Raw genomic sequence first — 23,941 nt, forward strand, 5'->3', positions numbered from 1 at the left:
TGGATGATAGACATTAAGGAGGGCATGTAATGTAACGAACACTGTGTATTATATAAGACTGATGAATCACTGACCTCTATCTCTGAAACCAATAATACATTATATGTTAATTAATTGCATTTAAATTAAAAAATGGAAAAAATATCACTGCCTTTAAAAAAAAAAGTCAGTGACAATTTAAACTCAGGATTCAGTCACTTGAAGACTTCATTAAGAGTTACCCAGTCAAGGGGTACCTGGCTGGCTCAGTCAGTAGAGCATTTGACTCTTGATCTTGGGGATGTGAGTTCAAGCCCTACGTTGGGCATAGAGCTTACTTAAAAAAAAAAAAATAAGAGTTACCAAGTTGATTATTCCCACTTTACGTGAAGCAGCCTTGAAAATTATTTTCCTTAAACCAGTACATCTAAACTCTAAGTTTTGTTTTTTTTGTTTTTTTTTTAAGATTATTTATTTATTTATTTGACAGAGAGAGACACAGCGAGAGAGGGAACACAAGCAGGGGGAGTGGGAGAGGGAGAAGCAGGCTTCCTGCCAAGCAGGGAGCCCGATGCGGGGCTCGATCCCAGGTCCTTGGGATCATGAAGTGAGCTGAAGGCAGACGCTCAATGACTGAGCCACCCAGGTGCCCCTAAACTCTTAAGTTTTTCATAAATAAATGAATCATTAAAATGTATGTAATGCTTTCTTAATCAGCGATAGTTTACCACTCATAAGCAAGAAGAGACTCTGACTTGAAATACTATAGGTTAGAAAGCCCCCTAGAGAAATTTCTGTAAGGAAGCATGGTCTGCTGTGAGACCACGTTTCTGGAGGTGGAGGTGAGGACATTGTATTTGACCCAAAGAGGGATTGGAATTTCTCAGAATGGCCTAAAGTCAAGATTCATTTCATTAAGAGGTGATCCCAGAATTTGCTGCACCATTTGGACTACTTAAGACCCAGCTGGAACCCGGCACCTTGCACAGGGCCTTCTTTAATCAAAATAGAAAGGCATTCTTTGCTTTCTTTTTCTGAGTTCCATCCATACAGCCTTCTGGCTTCTTCCCAGGCGGCTAGGTAGCAGTACCAAGTAGAGCACCTCCAGTGAACTTCCTCCTGTAGTTATTTCCTGCCTCTGGGAATGTTGCACTTCAGGAGGGTGTGGAAAGCCACCCCTGGATTTTTCTGATTAGGTTAATATCGTGGTGCAGCCTTGACCATCCGTTTAATGGGAGCTCTGCTTTCCAGATGACAGTACATACGGAGTTGAGAAGGTTTTTTGGTTTTTTGTTTGTTTGTTTTTTGTCTTTTTTGCCTTTTTAAAGCATGGTTTTTCATTCAGTCTCTAAATTTGGGGTAAAAGGTCCCCTAGAGAGTATTTTCAGAAATGTTTGAAGTTTACATCTGATTTTGGAGGAAAGTTGGAGGCCTACCTGTGTGTGACAGGCACCTGTCTCCGACAGCTCTACTGATCACAAGCACCATCATTTTGGATTTGGATTTGGATTTTGGATTTGACATTGATCTTGCATTTGTTATTAAAGTCTGTATCCTTAAAGTTTGCTCCCATATATGTCATGTCTCCCTAATTTCCCTGTTAGGCTTTTGGGATTTCCAGTATATTCATTTGTAGATGACCACATATGGAGTCATTTAACCACATGTCTTCCTCTTCAAGTCTGTTTTTGTCAGCCCACTCTTGTTTTCTGTTGACATTTCAAGATTATTTTGGAGATTTCCTCTCCACTCCCCCACCATCTCAGTGTCTCAGAAACTTTTGGGAATGGGTCTTGTTTCCCTCCTATGTTTGGCTATGATCACCCCTCAGGCTGGTGGTGTGGTTAACAACATTTGTTTGTACAGTTGCCCTTTCCAGTTTATAAAGCCCCTTTCCATGTGTTGATGACCCTTGGCATGATGCTATGAGTCAGGCAAGGTGAGATTTTTTATCCTCCCATCACAGAGCTGAGGCAGCAGGGTCCTTCAGTTGGCTCATCCATGAAGATTCACCTATGAATTTGCCAAATTTGTTGGTTAAAAAATGGCTGATTATGAGCCATTTCATAGGGTCAACTTAAAAACCAGTGGGAAAGGCAGGCCCAGAACTCAGGTCTTCATTCCCCAGTCCCAGGGACTGCCCTCTATACCCAACTGCCCCCATCTTGTACTGGTTTCTTCCAGGAAATGTCCCAGAAATGGAGACTTCTTGATTTTAGTCACTACTGGGACATAACAAAGGAACTGGCATAAATTTCTTGAGTGTCTGTTGTACCAGAGCATTGGTGTCAAAAGTGTCAAAAGTGAAGTCACTGGGTTAAACTTTTTTTAAAAAATTGGTTAGTTTTAATTTAATTTTTTGATAGTTAATTTACTTACATGATTCAAAATCAAACAAGTATTAAAAAGTCTGCATTGAGGTGTGTTGCCCGCCTCAGTTTCCCCATCCAGCACATACCATCTGTAGGTGATCATTTGTACTAATCTCATGTGAATCCTTCATAGTGTGTTTTATGAAAACATAAGTAAATATGAATGTGTTATTATTTTCCCCCATTTTTAAAAATTTATTTTAAGGTTCCCTCCATTTGCTTAAGCCATTATTTTTAAGTAATCTCTACTTGCAATGCGGAGCTCAAACTCATGACCCTGAGATCAAGTGTCAGATGCCCTACTGACTAAGCCAGCCAAGCACCCTTATTTTGCCCCATCTTTTAAAAAAAAAATTGTCTTTATTTAAGTAATCTCTACACCCCACGTGGAACGCAAACTCACGACCCCGAGATCAAGTCGCATGCTCTTCTGACTAAGTCAGCCAGGCGCCACTATTTTCCCCCATTTTTTGAACAAAAGGTAATATACTGTTCTTCACCTTGCTTTTATTACTTGCCAATATATTTCAGAGAGCTTTGTATTTCAGTATGTCGGCAGCTAATTGTTCTTTACAGTTGCGTGGATTCTATTATATGTATGCAGTATAGTTTATGTTTTCCTGTAACTAGAAATTGGGCAATCTCTAGTATTTTTGCTATTATATGCCTGTTGCAGTTACTAACATTGGGTATACATCATTTTGTAAATGTGCACCTACCTATATAGGTACATTCTCAGAAGTGGAATTGCTGGGTCAACAGGAAAATTCATTTATAATTTTGATAGATATGCCCCAAGGGCCGTGCAAAGGGCTCGAACACTGGGGCGCCTGGGTGGCTCAGTCGGTTAAGCGTCTGCCTTCAGCTCAGGTCATGATCCTGGGACCCTGGGCTCCAGCCCTGCATTGGGCTCCCTGCTCAGTGGGGAGACTGCTTCTCTCTCTCCCTCTGCCTCTCCACTTGCTCATGCTCTCTCTCTCTCTCAACTGAATAAATAAAGTCTTTACAAAAAAAAAAAAGAAAACAAAGGGCTCGAACCCTTTGTGTTCCCACCGTCAGTGTATGAGAATGGCTGTTTCTTTATAGCCTCAACAACAGACTGTGTGTCCATCTGAAAGATGAGAAATGGAGAGTGAGCTTCTATGTGAGGTCTCTGTCTCTCACCTTGCCCCTAGTTTTCAGTGGGAATATTGCACAGTCCCAGACTTGGTGCAGACACCAATTCCAGTAGAAATACTGCTTCACCATGGCCATGGGCTTATGCCAGCTCTGGTGACACACACGGAATGGACCCAGTTGCCACTTGCAGAAGCTTGCACAATGGACGTTTGAGCATGCACTCACTATTCACCTAACTAGCAATAATAGATGTAAAGACCGCAACAGGGGCGCCTGGATGGCTCGGTCGTTAAAGCGTCTGCCTTCGGCTCTGGTCATGATCCCAGGATCCTGGGATCGAGCCCCGCATCGGGCTCGCTGCTCGGCGGGAAGCCTGCTTCTCCCTCTCCCACTCCCCCTGCTTATGTTCCCTCTCTCGCTGTGTCTCTCTCTGCCAAATAAATAAATAAATAAAATCTTAAAAAATAATATAATAAAGACCACAACAGTGTCTATTGGAACAGAAAAGGACATTGTTCCACCACAACGCGCTGTGCACCAGGCTTTCGATGCTCTTTTTGCAGCTGTTAACCTTATTTTTAGGTACTGCGTTCAGAAGATATATCCCAAATCACAGACCAGGTCTTGCTGAGCTTAGAACTTTCACACCCAAGGGGATGCACTTTTGAGGAACGATTTTGCACTTTCCTGAAGATGTGTAATTGAATAATTAGTACTTTCTAAGATAAATTAAAGCTGGTGGAGTACAGCGTAAACATTGAACGATGACACGGTATTGTTACACTATTCCTTTAGAGTTGCCAGGCAGTCTCCCGCATCGTACAAATAGGGGATCCTGTAAAAACACAAGGTTTATAGCCTAGCTAACATCTCCACATTTCAAAAAGCATATATTCCAGGTCATGTTCACATGGCTCTATCATTCTCATTGGAAAGATTGATTCTTAGTCTTATTTTTCTCTGCAGACAGTGTGCTGTATTTAGGGGCAAAAAAAATCCCTTTAGTTCTTCATAGAAAAGTGTGGTGAAAGGAGCCTGGCAGAATTGTTATTCCATTCAAACAGGCGTTCTTTTTCTTTTCTTTTTTAAAGATTTTATTTATTTATTTGACGGAGAGACACAGCGAGAGAGGGAACACAAGCAGGGGGAGGGGCAGAGGGAGAAGCAGGCTTCTGGTGGAGCAGGGAGCCCGACATGGGGCTCGATCCCAGGACCCTGGGATCATGACCTGAGCCGAAGGCAGACGCTTAACGACTGAGCCACCCAGGCGCCCCAGGCATTCTTTTTCATCGAATTTTTGAGGGGGCCCTTTAAAAGGGAAAGCCACTCCTCTTCCTCTCTGTGGCCTCATGGCACGTGGGGCGTTGCAGTGATGAGTGTATGTGGCTACACAAAAAATAATTCCTGGGCATAAGGGTGGACTGCCAGAAGCTAGCTGACACACCACTGACAAATACACGTTTTCTCTTGTTCGTACCTCTGAAGGCTTTCACAGCAGGCATTTCCAGTTCTGCTCTCAGGCTCTTTGCAGCTGCTTCTCTAGAAGTCTGCTATCGTCCGAGGGCTGACTGGCCAGAAGCAAGGTATTCTGTGTTTTGTGCCATCGTGCATCCAACCTGCCGCACACGTTCAGGATGTCGTCTTGGGTACATGTTCTGTATCCACTCAGTGTGGCTGTGGGGTCCACTTTGCCTTTGCGGTTCATGCCAAGGGCCTCCGGGCACCCATTTGGAGGCAGGGAACCCATGTGAGGTCTCCACCCCATGACCTTTTTTCCTTTGGCTGTTTCAACTTGGTTGCTCTTATGGGCACAATCTGAGAGTCTGCTGCTCCGTCCATGTTGGATCACCTGTTCTGCGGTCTTTGTGGTCCTAACTAGTTGTATGAACCACTCCCTGAGAATAAATTTGAGATTGTCCTGCCATACCTTTTTTTTTTGCCACTGCCATCTCAGGCCCTCAGCTCTGTTCTTGAGTAACAGGACCATGGCATGAGTCAAAATTGGGGTGGCCTAGGGAACCAGGCCTTTAGATTTTGATGGGATTAGGTTGGGGTACTAAAAAGAAAGATTTTATGTCACAAGTTGTTTTTTCTTCTTTTTCTTTTTCTTTTTTCCTTAAGGCACATTGGTATTTGGGTCCTGATTGAAATCATTCTTACTCAAGTGGAGTTGACACAGGAGTATTTGGCAGTTGTGGTTAGTGATCTAAAAAGCATGTGGTTCTGTTCGAGGCCCAGTGAGATCTTCTCAGGAGAAAATGTTATGACATTTCAAACAAATTACCTCCGTGCATCGTGTTGACACTATGCCCTGTTAAGTATGCGTGTATGGTTGATACCTTCAGGGAATGCTTCAATCTGGGGAAGAGATAGTAAAGCAGAAACATTAGAGTGATTGTCAACCTTGTGAAATTAGTGTGTAAATAAACTGCTTATCAGGAATGATCATAGAGGGCTTTGCTTAAATAAATAAGAAATTGATACATAGGGTTTGCAGGCTGTCTCTGCCAAGTAGACCTCCCTCAAAATATAAGCCCACATCCACATCTGACCCCATGTGGAAAGAAGCATGCAAGCCATCTCTGGTTCAAATTCCACTTCTACCACATGCTGGGCATGTGGTTTTAGGCAATTTATTGAACCTCTCTGAGCCTCAGTTTTCTTAGCTGTAAGCTGCGGATAACTTAGTTATCTACCTTGCTGCTCATAAATGTTAGCTATTATTTTAAATCATTTTTTAATACAAAGAGAAGCTTGATACTACTTATTTATCCAGCTGCCCACGGCTTCTCCCAAAATCCACCCCCCCATACACACCACTACCTCCAGTACTGTGTTTACTTATAAATACCACGTAGATAGAAACACATCCCTCATCCCACTGCTTAGATTAAATATGTTGGTGTTTCAATTTGCATGTATTCTGTAGGAATCAATGTCTAGCGAAAAGGGTTGGAGACAAACAGATGTTCTCACAGTCCTGATGCTCATGAAACAGAATCGAATGTTTCCATATAGGTACATTCTATTGGCTTAAGTGCTGTGGATATTTTCTGACCAGCCATATGGATCTTTTGTCATCTGAGATGTTAATATTTTCCTTGTATTTTATAGTAGCTCTGCAACATGGCCAATTTCTGGAACAGGGTCCACATGGCTCATTATGCGCAGGGCCCAGAAACTGGCTTGCTTCTGCTACTCACATGAACAGGGACACTTACAAGAGTTGGGGACTGTGGTAGGGCAGTGAGCAGGGGCACGTACTCCATTATTTTTGCTCCTACATTAAGCTACAAATAATGAGCACTTCCCTGTGCTTTACAATAAGTAATTAAAAGAAATTATAGAGTCAGATGCAAAAATAACCCGAAGGACAACTGGATGTGTGGAACCACCAGTTTTCTCCATGTGTGCAGGAGGTTAATCCTTGTTAACACTTGGAACATTGAGTTTCTACAGAGAGGGCTGCATGTCCACGCATGTCTTGGCATCTGCCCACACGCTTCTGTATGGTATGACTGTGCATCCCAGAAGAAGGGCTGTGGCATGTGGAATTTTAACAAACTGATTCCTGAAAATAGTCTCATAAAGGTGAGCATCGGAGAGCTAATGGCGTTCTCTTGCTAATTTCATCTTTCCCTTAGGATTTCCTGATAGTGGTTTTAAAACGAATGCTGTTCTTTTGTTCTAGGGGCACCTTATCTGTCCAGTTTCTTACCCCACCTGTTTTTCACTTCTTGCTTTGTAAAAATTAATGTTTTCTGTCGTAGTTCAGAGGATAGGGTCTAATCTAGACAGCGGTCTCTTCATCAGGTGAGAATCATCTGTCCCATTCTCATTTTACCCCTTCTGAAGTAATGACATTGAAGGCTTCCAGTTTGGACCTAAGATGGCTCTAATTTTGAACAGATATTCTGTGATGGAATTCACTCAGATAACTAATTAACCACAGGAATACATTGGCTGTGGAAAATTTCAGAAGCACCATCTGTGGAAAAACTGGGAAGGGCATGCCGTTACCACAGCTCTGGGGTCCATTAAGAGTGTGTTTGTGTGGGGATGGTGTCTCGTGGGCGTCGGCTCACAGCTGCCAAAATTCCCATAGCATCTCATCCCAGGAACTCCAGAGTGTCCAGCAACACCTTACAAGCAACCTGTTGATTTGAAGTTTCCAATTCTGAGCAAAGAGACTGAAATATAGTCTCTTGTTTGTTTTTGGTTTTGGTTTTTAACTGTAATGGTTCTGGCTTGTTTTCAATTTCCACATTATTGCAAACTTTTCTTAAAGGGGGATTCCTTTTGTCCTCTGGCTTGAGAGAGTTACTGCATGTTTTCTCCCCTTGGGGACAAAGGGCGCAGTTACATAACCCTTGCACTTTTTTAAAGTACAGAGCATGCTTATTCCTGGATCCCGGAACTTGAAAGACAGTGCTCTGCTGCACTTTCACAACATCCCCTGGTAGTAAGTCCTCCGTGTTTGTAATTTGGAGGAGGCAGCTCCTTAGTTGTGTTCACATCTGTACTGTGTGGGGCTTAAGATGGAACCCAGTAATACTTAGGATTCTGCCTGGGAAAAGAGGGTTCTGTGTCATCTCAGCCCCACCCATTTGCAGGTGATCTAACACAACACTATCAGGCTTCCCAGTGTGAGTCATTTGTGTACGTACTGATGACTTGGTGACTTGGTGTTTGGGAACTAGCTGTCTTTCAATCCTTTGTAAAAAAACCTAAACAGTGAAGCAATCTCCAGTTCTGTTGATGAAACTACCCCATCAACTCCCTGATGATGTCCCTATAACTCAAAAATGTTTAGACTTTTCTTTAGAAAGCTAATTTTTTTTTTTTTTAAACCACGTTGCCTCCTTCAGTCTTGAAGCAAATGATCCCAGTTGTTGGAACCCAACTGAGAAATTGGGTTGCCTGCTGGGTACCTTACTGAGTGAGATAAAGATGATTTTGGGTTGGCTAGGGATTTGGATGCTTGATACACTGATACGTTTTAGGGTTTTGTTGTTGCTGCCACTGCTGTTGTTTTATGGGTTTTATTTAGGAGTTAGGTGGTAGATGTTAGCTAGATCTGTTAGTTTTAGGGCAGGCTTAGAAATAAATCTTTATTGAGTGAGTCCGTTTTCCCTGCCTCTGTCTCTGTTTCACCATCAGAGATATCTGGCTGAAAGGAATATTCATGTGTGTGGAAATCTATCACCTGCTAATGCTATTGGTGTCATTTCCATTGAGGGAATGATGTTAGGCTTTGTAAGTGATCAGGGAGACCAATTATGCTTGCACATGTTTTGTAGCATTGAGATAAAAATTAGTGGAGTGGAAGTGAGTGGAAGTCCAGATTTAGGTCCGTAGTACAATATAAATTCTCATTCAATCAATCACGTTTATAGGTATCCTGTACTTTATAAACACAATAGTGGAAAAGCCAGGTGACAATAAAGGGAGCCCAGATTTATTTAATACCATTACAAAAGCAAAAATATTTTCCTACATAATAAATGTCCCAATAAAACAAGTTGAACCAATGAGGAAAGATGGCAGGTAAGCCCATGATATGCTCAGAATGTACCACAATACTTAAGTTGACCTTAACCCTTTCATTTCCTCATTTGAAGTAGCTTCCTTTCTCTTTATCATTTACAGTCCAATGTTTCTCAACTTTAATAAGTATATGAATCACCTTGAAGTATAAGAATCTTGTCGAAGAGCAGATTCTGTTTTAGTGGATAGGGTGGATGGGATGGAGGAAGGGAAGCTGAGATTCTTTTTCTTTTTTTTTTAAGATTTTATTTATTTGAAAGAGAGAGAGAGAGAGAAGGAAAACACAGAGGGAGAGAGAGGGAGAAGCAGACTCCCCGGTGAGCAGGGAGCCTGACATGGGGCTCGATCCCGGGACCCCGAAATCATGACCTGAGCCGAAGGCAGACGCTTAACCAACTGAGCCACCCAGCTGCCCCAAGAGTCTTCATTTCTTATAAGCTCCTAGGTGATGCTAATGCTGCTGGCCCATGGATCTCACTTTGAGAAGCAAGGTTTCATTTAATTTTTTCAGGTCCTTACAAAGTAGGTCATTGAAACTTAATGGAACCTGGTAGATCAGATCATAGTTAACATTACTGTCTGCCACCTATGGGAATTTAATAATGCATTGTTTTTTTGCAATTTAATAGAACGTTGTCCAGAGAATGACAAATACCGTATGATTTCATTCATGTGGAATTTAAGAAACAAAACAAATGAGCAAAGGGGAAAAAAGAGAGAGATAAATCAAGAAACAGACTCTTAATTACAGAGAACAAACTGATGGTTACCAAAGGGGCAGTGAGTGGGGGAATGGGTTAAATAGGTGATGGGGATTTAGGAGTGCGCTTGTGATGAGCATAGAGTGATGTATGGAATTGTTGGATCACTGTGTTGCACACTTGAAACTAACATAACACTGGGTGTTAATTAACTGTACTTAAAATAAGAAACTTAAAAAGTCAAGAACAATAGTAATAGTTAGAATACTGTTAAATCTGAACTTTAGTTTATATAAACAAATCTCACCTGAAATTCTAAAGAAAACAGAATCCTAATTAAAGAGGTTAAGCTTTTTAATTGAATGTTAACTGCCATTTTGTTCCTATGATCTAAAAAATAGCAGTTTAAGGGGGCACCTGGGTGGCTCAGTCGGTTAAGCGTCTAGCTCCGGTCATGATCTCAGGGTGGTGAGATCCAGCCTGGCATTGGGCTCCACACTCAGCACGAGTCTGCTTGGGATCCTCTCCCTTCTCCCTTCCCCCTTCCCCTCTGCCCCTTCCCCTGTGTACGTGAGCGCTCGCTTGCTCTCTCTCAAAATAAATAAATACATAAATAAAATCTTTTATAAAAATAGCGTGTAAAAATGTATTTTAAAAAGCAAAATTTTTAAGCTGTCTATTCATTTGATAGGCAATTGGCTTGGGTATACTTGACTTTATTACAGATCTGTGCACTGTTTGGGCAGTATTACTCTGTGAAGAGGAGCTGGAGGAAGTGGGCAGGGCATGGATAGGACTTCCAGCTGTGGGTGGCTCTGGCTTTCAGGCATTCTTCCTTGGTTACTGTAGAACAGTAGGTTTCTTGGGGCAGTACTTTTGGAGGCACTTAAAGACCTTTGGATGGTGGCAGCTGTGCGTGGGATGGAAATGGCAGGTGGGATGTTCTCTGCCCAGACCTGGTCCTTGTGCCAGGCATGTTCTAGCCCTTATTCCAAAATTCATTCCATCTCATTTTAAGACTTCCTGTTCTTACTTTAATTTCACCTCCCTAAATACTATACAAATATTACCAGCGCAGAGGGAAGAGAGTCATTTAGCATGTGTGGGAACCTACTTTGTACAAAGTACTGCAGAAATTGTAATTCTCCATCCTAATGGAGAATATGGTCTAGTGTTACTCCTGGGTAAGTTGGGTGTCTGACCAGTAGAAAAATGTTTGCTTTTTTCAAGGATGGAGTATGGAATAGAAGGTGTTAATAAAGGACCAGAGCTGTTGTGCTTTCTATCAAAGATGTATGTAAATTTATCTATCAAATTAATAATTCAGGGCAATATACTTTTTTTTTTTTTTTTTTAAGATTTTATTTATTTGACAGAGAGAGACACAGCGAGAGAGGGAACACAAGCAGGGGGAGTGGGAGAGGGAGAAGCAGGCTTCCCGCTGAGCGGGGAGCCTGATGCGGGGCTCGATCCCAGGACCCTGAGATCATGACCTGAGCGGAAGGCAGACGCTTAACGACTGAGCCACCCAGGCGCCCCAGGGCAATATACTTTTTTACATGCTAATTACATGTATGTATTATTCTGGGTCTGTAAGAACCAGCAATTTCTCTGGCACTCTCAGTGAGGCTAAGTAATGTCTGCAAGTGTCACAATACCATGCGTCTACTAGGGGATCAGAGAGTACTCTGGTATGAAGGAGTGTGTTGTGTAGAAAGCATAATTGGATACCCATGAACATAAAATACATTATGGTTGAAAACTACATTTTTAAAGGTACTTCCTTCAAAGCTTTGGAACATCTGCCTTATTAGATTTCATTTACTAAAATATTTATTAGTTTCAATTGATTGGTCATTCAAGCAAATAGGTGAGCATCTGTCATGATCATTAGGCCTCCACCGCCATTTTACTTATGGATTCCAACTGCCAATTATTTTCTTTGAGGAATGTGAAGTTATTTGTTTTCAGGTTTTTTTGTTTGTTTTGTTTGTTTGTTTGTTTTATTCTCGCCTAAGCAGTATATACCTAATGGGAAAATAATGCAGAAGGATGAAAGGAACTGGTCTCTGTAGTTGAAAGGCCTAGTTTTCCTTTGGAATCTGAGCTTCTGACCTTGTTCTATCAGGGGAACCACAGCGAGTGGCTGAGTTGATTAAAAACTCGGGTCCTCCTTTCTCCTGTACGAAAGGGGGATAATTATAGTTACCTGCACCTCTAGGGTCCTATGAGTCTTAATTAGTTAATATTTGCAAAGTGTTTGGAGATCTTTGAATTAAAAGTGCTGAGCAGTGGAATCCAAGTTCAGTGTAATTATAATTGGAATGAGAGCTTCCATTCCCGCCTTCCCTCCATCTCCCTCCACAGTGTTCTTTCAGCCAACCCAGACATGACCCGTGGTTAACATTCATCTCTGCACACTTCTCTCTAACCCCTTCTCCTTTTGCAACTCACTTCAGCCTAAAAATAAATAAATAGAAAATAGAAATAAATTAATTAAGTCAAAAGATATACCCAAGTCCTTAACTCCAATCTCACACTTAAGTAACTACTATTTATTTATTTATTTATTTATTTATTTATTTATTTATTTAGAGTTGAGGGCATGCACGTGCACACACAGGGCTAGGGAAAGAGGAGGGGCAGAGGGAGAGAGCAAGAATCTTAAGCAGGCTCCATGCCTAGTGTGGAGCCGGTCGCGGGGCTTGATCTCACAACCCCTGAGATCATGACCTGAGCCGAAATCAAGAGTCGGCTGCTTAACCAACTGAGCCACCCAGGCGCCCCTCACTATTTATTTTTAAAGCTCAACAGCCACTAAGAAGAAAATCAATGAATTAACTGGTCTTTCCCAGTCTATCATTCTTTCAGGCCCTCCTATACCTGGTGATAAACTGGGCTTCTGGAAGAATTTCCCTGCTAAGAAACTCTTCACTGGCTCTTCCATGCCGGGACGTCAGGGTCCAAACTCATTAACATCCCCCTGAGAGCCTTCCAGAATCTGACAGTCATTCTCTGTTATTTCTCACTATTCCATTTCAGAGCTCTTCTCTCCAGAAATGTATTCTATGACTTCAACCAAGCCTCCATCCATCCATTGGTGTCTTTTCTGGACACATCTAAATCCTCCCTATCCTTTGCCTTCCTCTTCACAAAGCATTCATTCTCTAACTGGAAGTAACCTCTTTCTCTTTATAGAATTTTTTTCTTTACTTTTCCTGGGTCGTTTCTACCTTTCTGTTTTTATTACTTAAATATATGTCCTACTTCCCTCCTAGACTGTAAGATTTGAAGGTAGATTCTTTGTATGATGAATGAACAAACAAAATATATGCATGTAGTGAAACTGGACACAAATTAAAGATTATTTGCATTGATTTGCAAGATTGCATTAAGGTGGTCTGTTAATAGGCTTGCATCATATATGTTAGGAATTAAATATTAATTGATAATTTCTTCAACGTTACCATTATCCTTGTTGCTTATAGGACTAAGATGAGCAGCCCTATCTTTAAACTGTTTTCTTTGATTACATGCTCATAGACAAAACCCTAAGGGATTGGCAACAAGGAACGCTTTGTGTTTTCTCTCTCGTTTGCCTGAGTTACCCATATTACTGTTTGCTTTCCCTTCTTAGCTTTGGCCATGGAAATGTTGTTCTAGCATGCCTAAATTTTTGCAAAGCTTTCCTTTAGAGGAAGACCAGGTTGTCTGAAATTCCATCCACTGGAATGGCATTAAAGTCAAAGGGTCTTCTAGGTCACAGTTAATCCAATACTACAAAGTAGCATCTCAGGGGTGCTGCCTTTAGAAAGTTGGGCTCCAGGATACACACACCTGCAGAGCACTGTGGCCACATTTTAGAAGCTCCTTCTCTGACCACCCTCTTTGGCAGAGCCTCTCTTCTCCTGGCAGTTAAATATTCTAAACCCAGCAGCATGTCCTGATGGTGAAAACCTGGACGAAGAGGTAACCTGTGAACCTCTCTGAACCATAATTGTCTCATCTGTATAATATGGATAATAATACCTGTCTTATCTCCTTGTAACAGTCAAATTAGATCATACTTGTGAATGTTCTGTAGTCTTTTAGACAAATGTAAGTTATTACTACAGCATGCTGTCATGGATATTCATCTGGTTGAATGTTTAAGACTTGTGAGTCATGCTTAAAACTAAACTTTATTTCTATTTTGTCGATTTTCTTTTTAGCCCAGTGTACTATATTTAATTTTTTGAGAATGGGGCTAAAAAAGAAATCCTTTCTAGCATTTTATAGATGCGGTTGAGTTGATTGTTGTAAGCCTTGGAGCAGAATTAGACAGCACCAGTGAATTTATTACATATAAACAGATATATAGACTAACCGTCTACTTAGCAGTATTACACCGCCTCTCATCTTTGGCGTAATAGACTCATCTGAAGGGCTAAAATGTTAGGAATTGTCATGGAGGCTTTTACTTTTAGGATTTCCTGATACAGTGTATAAAATCACTCACTGAGGAGGTTAACAGCAAAAAAGGCAGTTACAAGACTAAAAAGTCCAAGTTTTGCTATGATTATTATTATCACTGGCTGCTTTTCCAAAGTCTTCTATTAGAAACAGAGCTACACAAATGACAGGGGCTGTTCATACGATGTCATGTTATTTGCTTTTTAGAAATCATTCAAGTAAAGCTTTGCCCTGTTAGAGAAGCTGAAGAGATTCTTCATGACTGATCATTGACATCTATCAGATCCCTTCGAGCTTATAATTTGGGTTTAGCATGGCCTGTACTTGACCAAATAATTCCAGTGAGTTCACTGGTGCTTTCCAAATGGGAAGGCTTCCCATGAAGATTAGGTCAAAACTGTCTTTTCTCATGGTTTAAAAAACTCATCAGTAAGTTTTTACTGAGAACTATTATATTACTCTGTGTTAAGCATTAATTGGGTCAGACATGATTCATTCCCTCAGAGAGCTTATCATCTAACTGAAGACTGGCCATGGTTAGCAAACACCGTCAACAATTAATGAGTGAGTAGGGAATGAAGTACTAAATGAAATGTAACATGCAAATTTTAGAAGAGAAGGAGGACAGTGTGTGCTGAAGTAATTAGAGAAGGTGCCATGTGTGATTTGATGCTTGAACTGGGCCATGAAGGATAAACAAGACTTAGAGAGAGAGAAAAGAGTTTGCCAGGAATGGAACAAGTCACTTTCAGGCAATAATGTTTCTGGGGTTCCAGGGACTCTGGCCTGATAGAGTAGAGGTGAGTAAGGTGAGACCAGATTTTGAAGGGTATGAATACCAGATAAAAGAGGTTAGATGGGATCTAGTGGAACAAAAAAATGCCATTGCAAGTTTTTGTAAGAGAATGATGAGCTCAGAGTGGTTAGTCAGGCAGTGGTCATCATAGTTGAATGGAGCAGAAAGGATGTGAAGTACGTCTGGGGGACATTGTAGTCCCAAAACGAAATGGTGACAGCTGAGCCAAGATGGTGGCAGTGGGATGGAGGAAAAAGGGGATGGACAAGAAAAAAATGTCTTAAAGGAAAAATGAGCAGGACTTCTTTGCTGATTGGATTTGAAGACCATACCTAAAATGTATGGTCAAACTTGACTCCAAGATTTCTTGCCTTCACCCTGGACGGTCCAGAGGAATAAGAAATCACTGTCAGAAACAGAAAAGTTAGGAAGGAACATTGTCCCCACAAAAAGTAGGTGTTGGATGCATTCCCAGGCCTTGTGAGTGAGTAGGCAGTGAGCATCCCGGAAGTGTCCCTCTGGGCAGGGCTGGAGATGGGGGCTGGACTTCAGCACCAGGAAGTTCATTACTGACTCTGCAGATGTTCAGCTTTCAGGGATGCCCCGGGTTTGGGCTTCAGGATGGAAGCCAAGTTATATTGACTCAGATACCATTTGTATCTTATGGAACTGCTAAGAAGGATATGTAAAGGACTGACTACTTCTGTAACCGAGAAGTTATTAATAAAAAGATGAGACCAGTAAAAGGCAGGGTGAACTTCTTTAAGCCAAGTGTAGGAAAAGGTTATCATTAAAAGACTTACTACTGTGGTAGTGGTTATAAAACAGTTGCCCAACTCTGTATTTGAAGGTGCCTGAGTGCCTTAGGCCATTTTAAGCAGTTTGTGTGGGCACTTAGTAAATATTTACGAGACTTACTCTATTTGATTAATTCTAAAATGAGCATTTTCCGATTCATGTTTTTAACATCTCTGAAATAGGTTGTGTCCTACAGTTGATGTCACTTTATTGTTATTGTTGGCCAGGTAGGAAGGAGCCACGGCACAGTTGTCACCACCTTAGCCAATTTATTTTGCTTAGTTTTCTTTGGTTATGTATGCGGAAAAATTATATATGATAAAATGTGTCCAAATAAGCCTAAGAGAGCTCTTCAGCAAGTGTACAGTAACAGTTCCGAGTGATAAAGAAAGCAATAGTTTAATTGGCTGCATTTTTAATTTCTTAGTGGTACATAAAATGGTGTGTTTTATAATGCAGGTATCTTAGATTTAATGAAATAATAGTATTAAAAGATAACTGATCACAGCAAATCTCTAGTGCTATAGATGGATGTAGTAATATACAGATGATATAGATGGCTGGAGTGAAATATTCTAAATTTGCATTCTTTCCTCAGCCTCCATCGGAGGTGCCCCTTGGGTTGTTTTAATTTGAACTGGGAACATTAGGAGAAAGGATTTTCATTCAGTGGTACAGCCAGGTACAGAAAGCTCCTCGGAGGATACATTTCTTTGGTGGTGCAGAATCCAGAACATTCACAAAAAGTTCAGGTGTAAGCAGAATGGATATCTGTGGTTCATTCAAACCAGTGTGCCCTTCCTACCCTCAGACCCTTGTGTACTCCAGACAGTCCTGAGCATGCTTGCTAGTTGTACAAAGTGAGAGTGAATCCACAAGGAAATTTGTGGGTGTTTGGGGACAGTAATAGTCTCTCCGTGATCTCTTATAAAAGCGGAGAACAGAAACATTTGTTTCTCCGTACCAGCATTTTCAGCCATTTCTGCAGAATGACCTATTGACTGGAGGTAGGTTGTTGCCTTCCTGTTCAGTGACACTTCATGGACAGAAAAACAGTCCTTCTTCCTACTGGTTAGCACAGCATAACAACTAGGCCACGTGTGTGTCTCTTTGTAAGTCCTTGCTCCAGGACTGAGAAGTAGGAATAGTTAGAGTGTCGGAGCTGAGGGATGCTTCTCTCTCTTGCTAAGGGACCCAGTGCTTCAGGTAAGTGATTCTGAAGTCCTTCACCATCAGACGGTAACCTTGGGTCGGTCTGTAGGTATGTTTTCATGTTGTTTGTTCACCTATTCTAATTGGCTTCCCAGAGTCTGCTTGTAGACGTAGAGCCAAATTTAGAGAATAGCAACCCTCTGGCAAACAGGAAAAGATTAATTTTGTGGTGTGCTGTTCAGGGACTTCCCAGAAAACTTCAAAAGCACAGAAAGAAGCCTATTCCAAAATGTGCAAAATGCCACGCAGCTTTTTAAAGGTGTGATAAACTCCGAGCTCTCTCATACACATACACACCGGACCACACCTCCAATAAAAGGAGAAACTGAGCTTTCTTAGATGGGGCCGCCTGTGAGCCAGGAAAGCCAAGGGGTGAGGGGCTCGGAGAGTTGGTGGAGATAACTGTGGATCCGCATCTGGGAGGCATTTGAAATTGACTTCAGTGCCTTTTTAATGCTGACTTTTCCAGTTCTCTCTTAAGTAGACACATTGTTTTCATGGTATCAGCCCCAGGCATAGACACGCCATTAAAATCAACGCGTAGAAAATGATTTGTGTTTGGAAATAAGCAAAACATTTTCAGTTATGACCACCCAGGTGTAATAGGGAAACACTGGAGCTGAAGTTGGGAGCCCCAAGTTCTAATATAAACTTTCTTCGGGACAGGAAGCAATTCCTTCAGTGGCCTTTGGTTTCCTTATCTGTAAAGCAGGATGGCTTGATGGGATTATCTTTCTGCTTTGTTGTAATAGATTATCTCTACGGGAGGAAAAAAAAAAAGTCAATGTAAAGGCTCTTTACTCCTCCCTGACTTCTTTTTCATGCCTAGATATCACACAGCTAGAAAGGCCCCCACAGACCCCTCAGGCCACTACTGTTCCTGTCACATGTTCCCGCAATAGGACCATGTTGCTAACTTGAAAAAAAAAAATTACTATTACACTTGCAGTTGTTGCTTAGTAACATTTCTGATTTTGTGTTTCTGTGACAGCCTGAGAAGAGATCATTAAAAATTAAACTTACAAAGCTGCCAAAGTGGGAGGAAGGAGGAGAACTTGAAGCCACCGTTTTTTTCACTTGCTTAGAAGCCATCTAACCTTGGGTTTCAATGCCAAGTCTTGGGGCAAACACAGCACAGTCTCTGGTTTATATTAAACCACATAGAGCACACTCCTGACATTAGCTTGTGTTGCAGCTGGAGTTTATCACCAGTACATAAAATCCTTGACCCTGCAGAATGGCCTGGAATTAACAATCACATGGCCGCACTGCATCTCTGCAGAAGAAAGCCCTAACGAGTTCTGTGTCCTCTTTCTGCTTTCTCCCTACAGTTCCACCAGGTGAGAAGAGTGATGACCATCCTTTTCCTTACTATGGTTATTTCATACTTCGGTTGCATGAAGGCTGCCCCCATGAAGGAAGCAAACGTCCGAGGACAAGGCAGCTTGGCCTACCCAGGTGTGCGGACCCATGGGACTCTGGAGAGCGTGAATGGGCCCAAGGCAGGCTCGAGAGGCCTGAATTCCTTGGCTGACACTTTTGAACACGTGATAGAAGAGCTGTTGGATGAGGACCAGAAAGTTCGGCCCAATGAAGAGAACAATAAGGACGCGGACTTGTATACTTCCAGGGTGATGCTCAGTAGTCAAGTGCCTTTGGAGCCTCCTCTTCTCTTTCTGCTTGAGGAATACAAAAATTACCTGGATGCTGCAAACATGTCTATGAGGGTCCGGCGCCACTCTGACCCCGCCCGCCGTGGGGAGCTGAGCGTGTGTGACAGTATTAGCGAGTGGGTGACAGCGGCGGATAAAAAGACTGCAGTGGACATGTCGGGCGGGACGGTCACGGTCCTTGAAAAAGTCCCCGTATCGAAAGGCCAACTGAAACAGTACTTCTATGAGACCAAGTGCAATCCCATGGGTTACACAAAGGAGGGCTGCAGGGGCATAGACAAAAGGCATTGGAACTCCCAGTGCCGAACTACCCAGTCGTACGTGCGGGCCCTGACCATGGATAGCAAAAAGAGAATTGGCTGGCGGTTCATAAGGATAGACACTTCCTGTGTATGTACATTGACCATTAAAAGGGGAAGATAGTGGATTTATGTTGTATAGATTATATTGAGACAAAAATTATCTATTTGTATATATACATAACAGGGTAAATTATTCAGTTAAGAAAAATAATTTTATGAACTGCATGTATAAATGAAGTTTATACAGTACAGTGGTTCTACAATCTATTTATTGGACCTATCCATGACCAGAAGGGAAACAGTCATTTTGCGCACAACTTTAAAAAGTCTGCATTACATTCCTCGATAATGTTGTGGTTTGTTGCCGTTGCCAAGAATTGAAAACGTAAAAAGTTTAAAAAAAATAATAATAAATTGCATGCTGCTTTAATTGTGAATTGATAATAAACTGTCCTCTTTCAGAAAACAGACAAAAAAAAAAAAACAACAAAAATTTGAACCAAAACATTCCGTTTACATTTTAGACAGTAAGTATCTTCGTTCTTGTTAGTACTATTATCTGTTTTACTGCTTTTAACTTCTGATAGCGTTGGAATTAAAACAATGTCAAGGTGCTGTTGTCATCGCTTTACTGGCTTAGGGAATGGGGGCTGGGAGGGGTATATTTTTGTTTGTTTTGTGTTTTTTTTGTTTGTTTTGTTGTTTTGTTTTTTTTTTTTGTTTTTTTTTTTTTTTTAGTTCCCATAGGGAGTAGGGATGGGGAAAGAATTCCTTCAATATATATTCTGGTTGATAAGAGATTTATTTGTATGTTGTAAAGATGTTTGCAATATCAATCAGATGACTGGACAATGAATAAAAATTAAGGCAACTGAACAAAGTGCTCACTCCACTTCCCATGATGCACCTCCTAGGCTCCCACTTGCCCTTTGGGCCTTGGTCAGGGGAGTCTCCTTTTGTCTGAAAGACCTACATTTTCTTAGAGCACATTCTTTCCCTCCCTTCCCCTTTGGTCCCCTCTTTGTTTTGTTTTCTCTCAAAGGAAGAAAAATCAGTTGCGCGCTCTGAAATAATTTACCACTGCTGTGAACGAGTGAACAAATTTTGTCATTGTGGCACTCATATAAGCATGGAGAACAGGGATTTCTTTCTTTTCTTTTTCTTTTTCTTTCTTTTTTTTTTTTAAGAAGAGAAAAAGACAACAAAACACAAAAATGAAGATTCTTTTTTACGAGGGGTAAACGTTGGGTAAATCATTGTAAGGCTTCACAGAATCGTGGTAAGGCTTAAAAATTGTCTTGCAAGCAAAAGGTGGAGTTCTGTACGGACCCAGAAATGCCTAGATCAGAGTAGGAGTCCACACGCCAGTGAAATGAGACTGCAGAGCAGCCATATGGAGGCTGTGTGGAGCTGACGTGTCATTTCCGGGTGGTGCAGGAGAAATTCCTGAGCGGCCATCCTGAGGTCTAGGTGGGGGTGGGGAATGGTACTTGAGACATTCCAGAAGGGAGGCCTCTGAAGGACCTTTCAGAGGTGGCTCTGGAATGACTATGTCAAGTTGCTTGGACCTCGCGCTTTAAGTGCCTACATTATCTAACTGTGCTAAGAGGTTCTCGCTGGAGGACCCACTCAAGCTGACTTATGCTCTCCACCCCTGGGTAATTTGTCCTAAAGCTGGATAAGCCTGGAGCAGGTTCAGAACCAAATATGGCATTGTGATCTTGAGACTGATACAATGAGAGAGAAGATGCTTGCAACATGAACACTTACTGCTTTGAAATTAGACTTGAGGAAACCAGGGTTTTGTCTTCTGAGAACTTTTGGTAAGGGGGAAGGGACAGGAAAAGGCCCCAAAACTCAGGTTGGATGACCAAGGCTACTGACAGAAAATCTTGTCCAGAGACAAGACTTCGAGAAGGTGTCTGCACATCCAGGACACCAAAGGCTTGAAAAGGTGCCTTGCTCAATGGAAGAGGCCGGGACAGAGCTGACAAAGTGTTGCTCCCAGTGAAGGCCTCAGCAACCTCCTGCCCATCCTGTCTGTTCATGGAGAGGGTCCCTGCCTCACCTCTGCCATCTTGGGTTTGGAGAAGTAAAATTGGGAGTCTGGAAGAGTGGTCCTGGGAGAAATAGTGCTAAACCCACTCCCCCATTCAGCCCCCTATCCAGATCTGAGAATGTCCTAGACCAGGGTCCTTGAACAGCAGAAAGCCTCCAGAAGTTGCTGCATCTTAGGAGGTTGGGTGAGGGGTCAGCAAAAGAGGACGTCCACCATGACCCAGGGAATGAAGATACCATCAGCAAATAATTTCTATTTGTTCAGTCTTTCATTTAGAACGAGCCAAGCCTATCCTTTACGATACCATCTGAACACCTATCTTTAAAAGAGGGAAGATTTTAGTAGAGGTTTGTTTTGTGCTGTTTGAAAATATTGTCTTTGTAATTATTTTTGACATGTAACGAATATCTGCTGTATGTTAACTTTTTGCAGCTTGCTTCTGAGGGACAAAATTATAAAACAGGAAGTCCCGTCACAATCTCAAAAGTCCTGCAAAGGCCAGATCCGTTACGTGGTTGAATAGGAGACCCTGAGCAATTGTGTGGTCACTGGCTCTCTCTTACCCCATAGGTTACATCACAGTCACACGCTTGGTGGCTTATGTTGACCTAAGATTTATTTTGTTAAAATCTTTCTCTGTTGCTGTTCATTTTTGTTCTGTTCAGTTCCGTTTTGTTTCTTTTTAAAGTCTTGCTGTGGTCTCTGTGGCAGAAGTGTTTCATGCATGCCGGCAGGCCTGTTGCTTTTTTATGGTGATTCCCATTGAAAATGTAAGTAAATGTCTGTGGCCTTGTTTTCTCTATGGTAAAGATATTATTCACCATGTAAAACAGACAAAAAAAATATTTATTGTATTTTAGTATATTTATATAATTATGTTATTGAAAAAAAATTGGCATTAAAACTTAACCGCATCAGAAGCCTATTGTAAATACAAGTTCTATTTAAGTGTACTAATTAACATATAATATATGTTTTAAATATAGAATTTTTAATGTTTTTAAATATATTTTCAAAGTACATAAAATCTGGGGGTTCTGGGTTTTTTCTCTTCACTGTAAAACCAAACATGAAAACGCGTTTTATTATAAATACGTGTGTTCCTTGCTTTAAGACCAACCTGACTAGTGTTAGCAATTGCACAGCCCCAACAGAGAGGAGGCTTATTTCAAAGCAGGGGAGGCCAATCCTGCAGTCTGTGAGCTTCTGAGAAGCTCTAAGATTGGGCCCGCCTTCTGCAGTGGAAGACGAGAGTGTCAGATTCTAGGACACTTGAAAGTTTTCTCCTTTGAAGTGATAGACTTTCATCAAGTACCAAACCATGTATCCTAGCAACATCAGGATCCATGAATCAGGGCTGGCTGGCTCTATTTGATTATAAAATAACTGTTCAAAAAAAAAATCAAAGTAGGTTTACTTAGGAATAATGAGAATAAATTGGCCCAAATTTAGAAAGTCAATGACTGAAAGAAAACATAGAAATTCAATATTTAGAAGCAGGTCATGTACCCTCCGTTTGGAAATGGTGCCATTTGCATTATGTATTTGTATCCATTGCACTGATTTAATTTTTGTATGTGAAGCATGCAGATTTTATATCATAGTACCCATGATCTAACAGATTGCTAGGATTTCTAAAAAGATTTGCCACTGTGATGGCTGCCAAGCCGCTGGGTAATTTAGTTAAAGTGTTTAAAGTTATCACTAAATCTTAGGGAAATAAATGGAAGGATTTTAAATTAGGGAAAGAGCCATTAAGGAAAAAAAGCATCTGTTCCTACTCTTCAGACTCCCCATTTGAACACTGACAACCCATCCCAGAACGTGGTGAACCATATCTGTGCAATGTATCATTTCTATTTCAAACATACACACATGGTTTCCTCTTGTATTGTCTTATAAATAAGGATCAAGAAAGTCATAACAAACATTGACTTGTGTTGTGTATATGGAAGAACAGAACCAATGAGATGAATTACTCAATCCTAATCTGTCCAGGGAGCTTGCAAAGTACTCCAAACTCTAAGAGAAGACCCTGCCTGGCAGTCCCGGCATGAGCCCAGCCGTGGAATTAGATCTTTGGTAAACGTCAGGCTTAACCAATTTTCATAGTCCAGGAAGACTAAGATATTTTTGAAAGGATTGTGTAAAAAGAGAATTAAGTATGGCATTCAAATTACTTAAAAGGGTGTGGTAAACAGTCCTGGGAGTTTTCATCGGAAGATGAGGTCAGAGAAACAAACAAAAATGGAGGCTCTACCAAATTAACCAACTTGGAGTTCACAGGAGTAGTCAATTTGTACTCTGCTCATTGGGTACAAGCCATTAAACCTGTTCAGTCATTGGGATGCCTAGACATAACCCAGATCATTGCTTTTTTGGACCAATTGTTTTTCACAGTATTAAGAGGCCTCTCTGATTATTGGTGGTGTCTATGGTATTGTTAGCGGTACTAATTCCATGAATACTCCCTCAGTTGTGAGATTCTGAACGAAGTACTAGAGTGGATCCATGCTAAATCTTCTCTTATTCATTTAAGTGATTACTAGACTCTGGATAAGATGTCAAACACCTTATTAATTGCAACCAAGGGTTTCCAGCCTGGCTCAGTTCAGCCAGCACTGAGGCAGCGTTAGGGCATAAGCCTGATGCAAAACATACATACCTTCTCTGCATTCTCTCATCAAGCCTGTTCTAGAAGTCAGTCAAAGTTGAAACGGCTGCATATTTTGATAAGCTACTCTTAAGTAAGAAATGATATATGTACATACATGTAGGTAGATAAAGTATTTAGCCTGGAGAAAATTCATCCATGGATTTGACCCATCCTCAAAATGTTGGAGAGCAAAATTAGTGATGGAATTGGGCCCTTTTAAAAATTTTTTGGTTTTCAGTTTTTGGTTTTTTGGTTTTTGTTTTTGTTTTTTTAGC

The 23,941-nt window shown here is 41.3% G+C and overlaps 1 protein-coding gene across 7 annotated transcripts in view; it reads left to right on the forward strand.

The window, feature by feature from the left end:
- BDNF (brain derived neurotrophic factor) overlaps nucleotides 1-19,474 on the forward strand; it is a 58,875-nt gene extending 39,401 nt beyond the window's left edge. For 6 of the 7 annotated variants that reach the window (XM_036109493.2, XM_036109497.2, XM_036109498.2 and 3 more), the window contains exon 2: nucleotides 18,308-19,474. In XM_036109493.2, the coding sequence (XP_035965386.1) occupies nucleotides 18,308-19,072 (765 nt within the window). In that variant the 3' untranslated portion in view covers nucleotides 19,073-19,474. Of the gene's footprint in view, nucleotides 1-6,851; nucleotides 7,062-18,307 lie in introns of those variants that run through there. The other variant, XM_078058282.1, reaches the window with a different exon arrangement.
- Nucleotides 19,475-23,941: the final 4,467 nt, after the last annotated feature.

The sequence above is a fragment of the Halichoerus grypus genome, chromosome 11 (assembly GCF_964656455.1).
Source record: "Halichoerus grypus chromosome 11, mHalGry1.hap1.1, whole genome shotgun sequence".
In the NCBI taxonomy this organism is placed as follows: Eukaryota; Metazoa; Chordata; class Mammalia; order Carnivora; family Phocidae; genus Halichoerus; species Halichoerus grypus.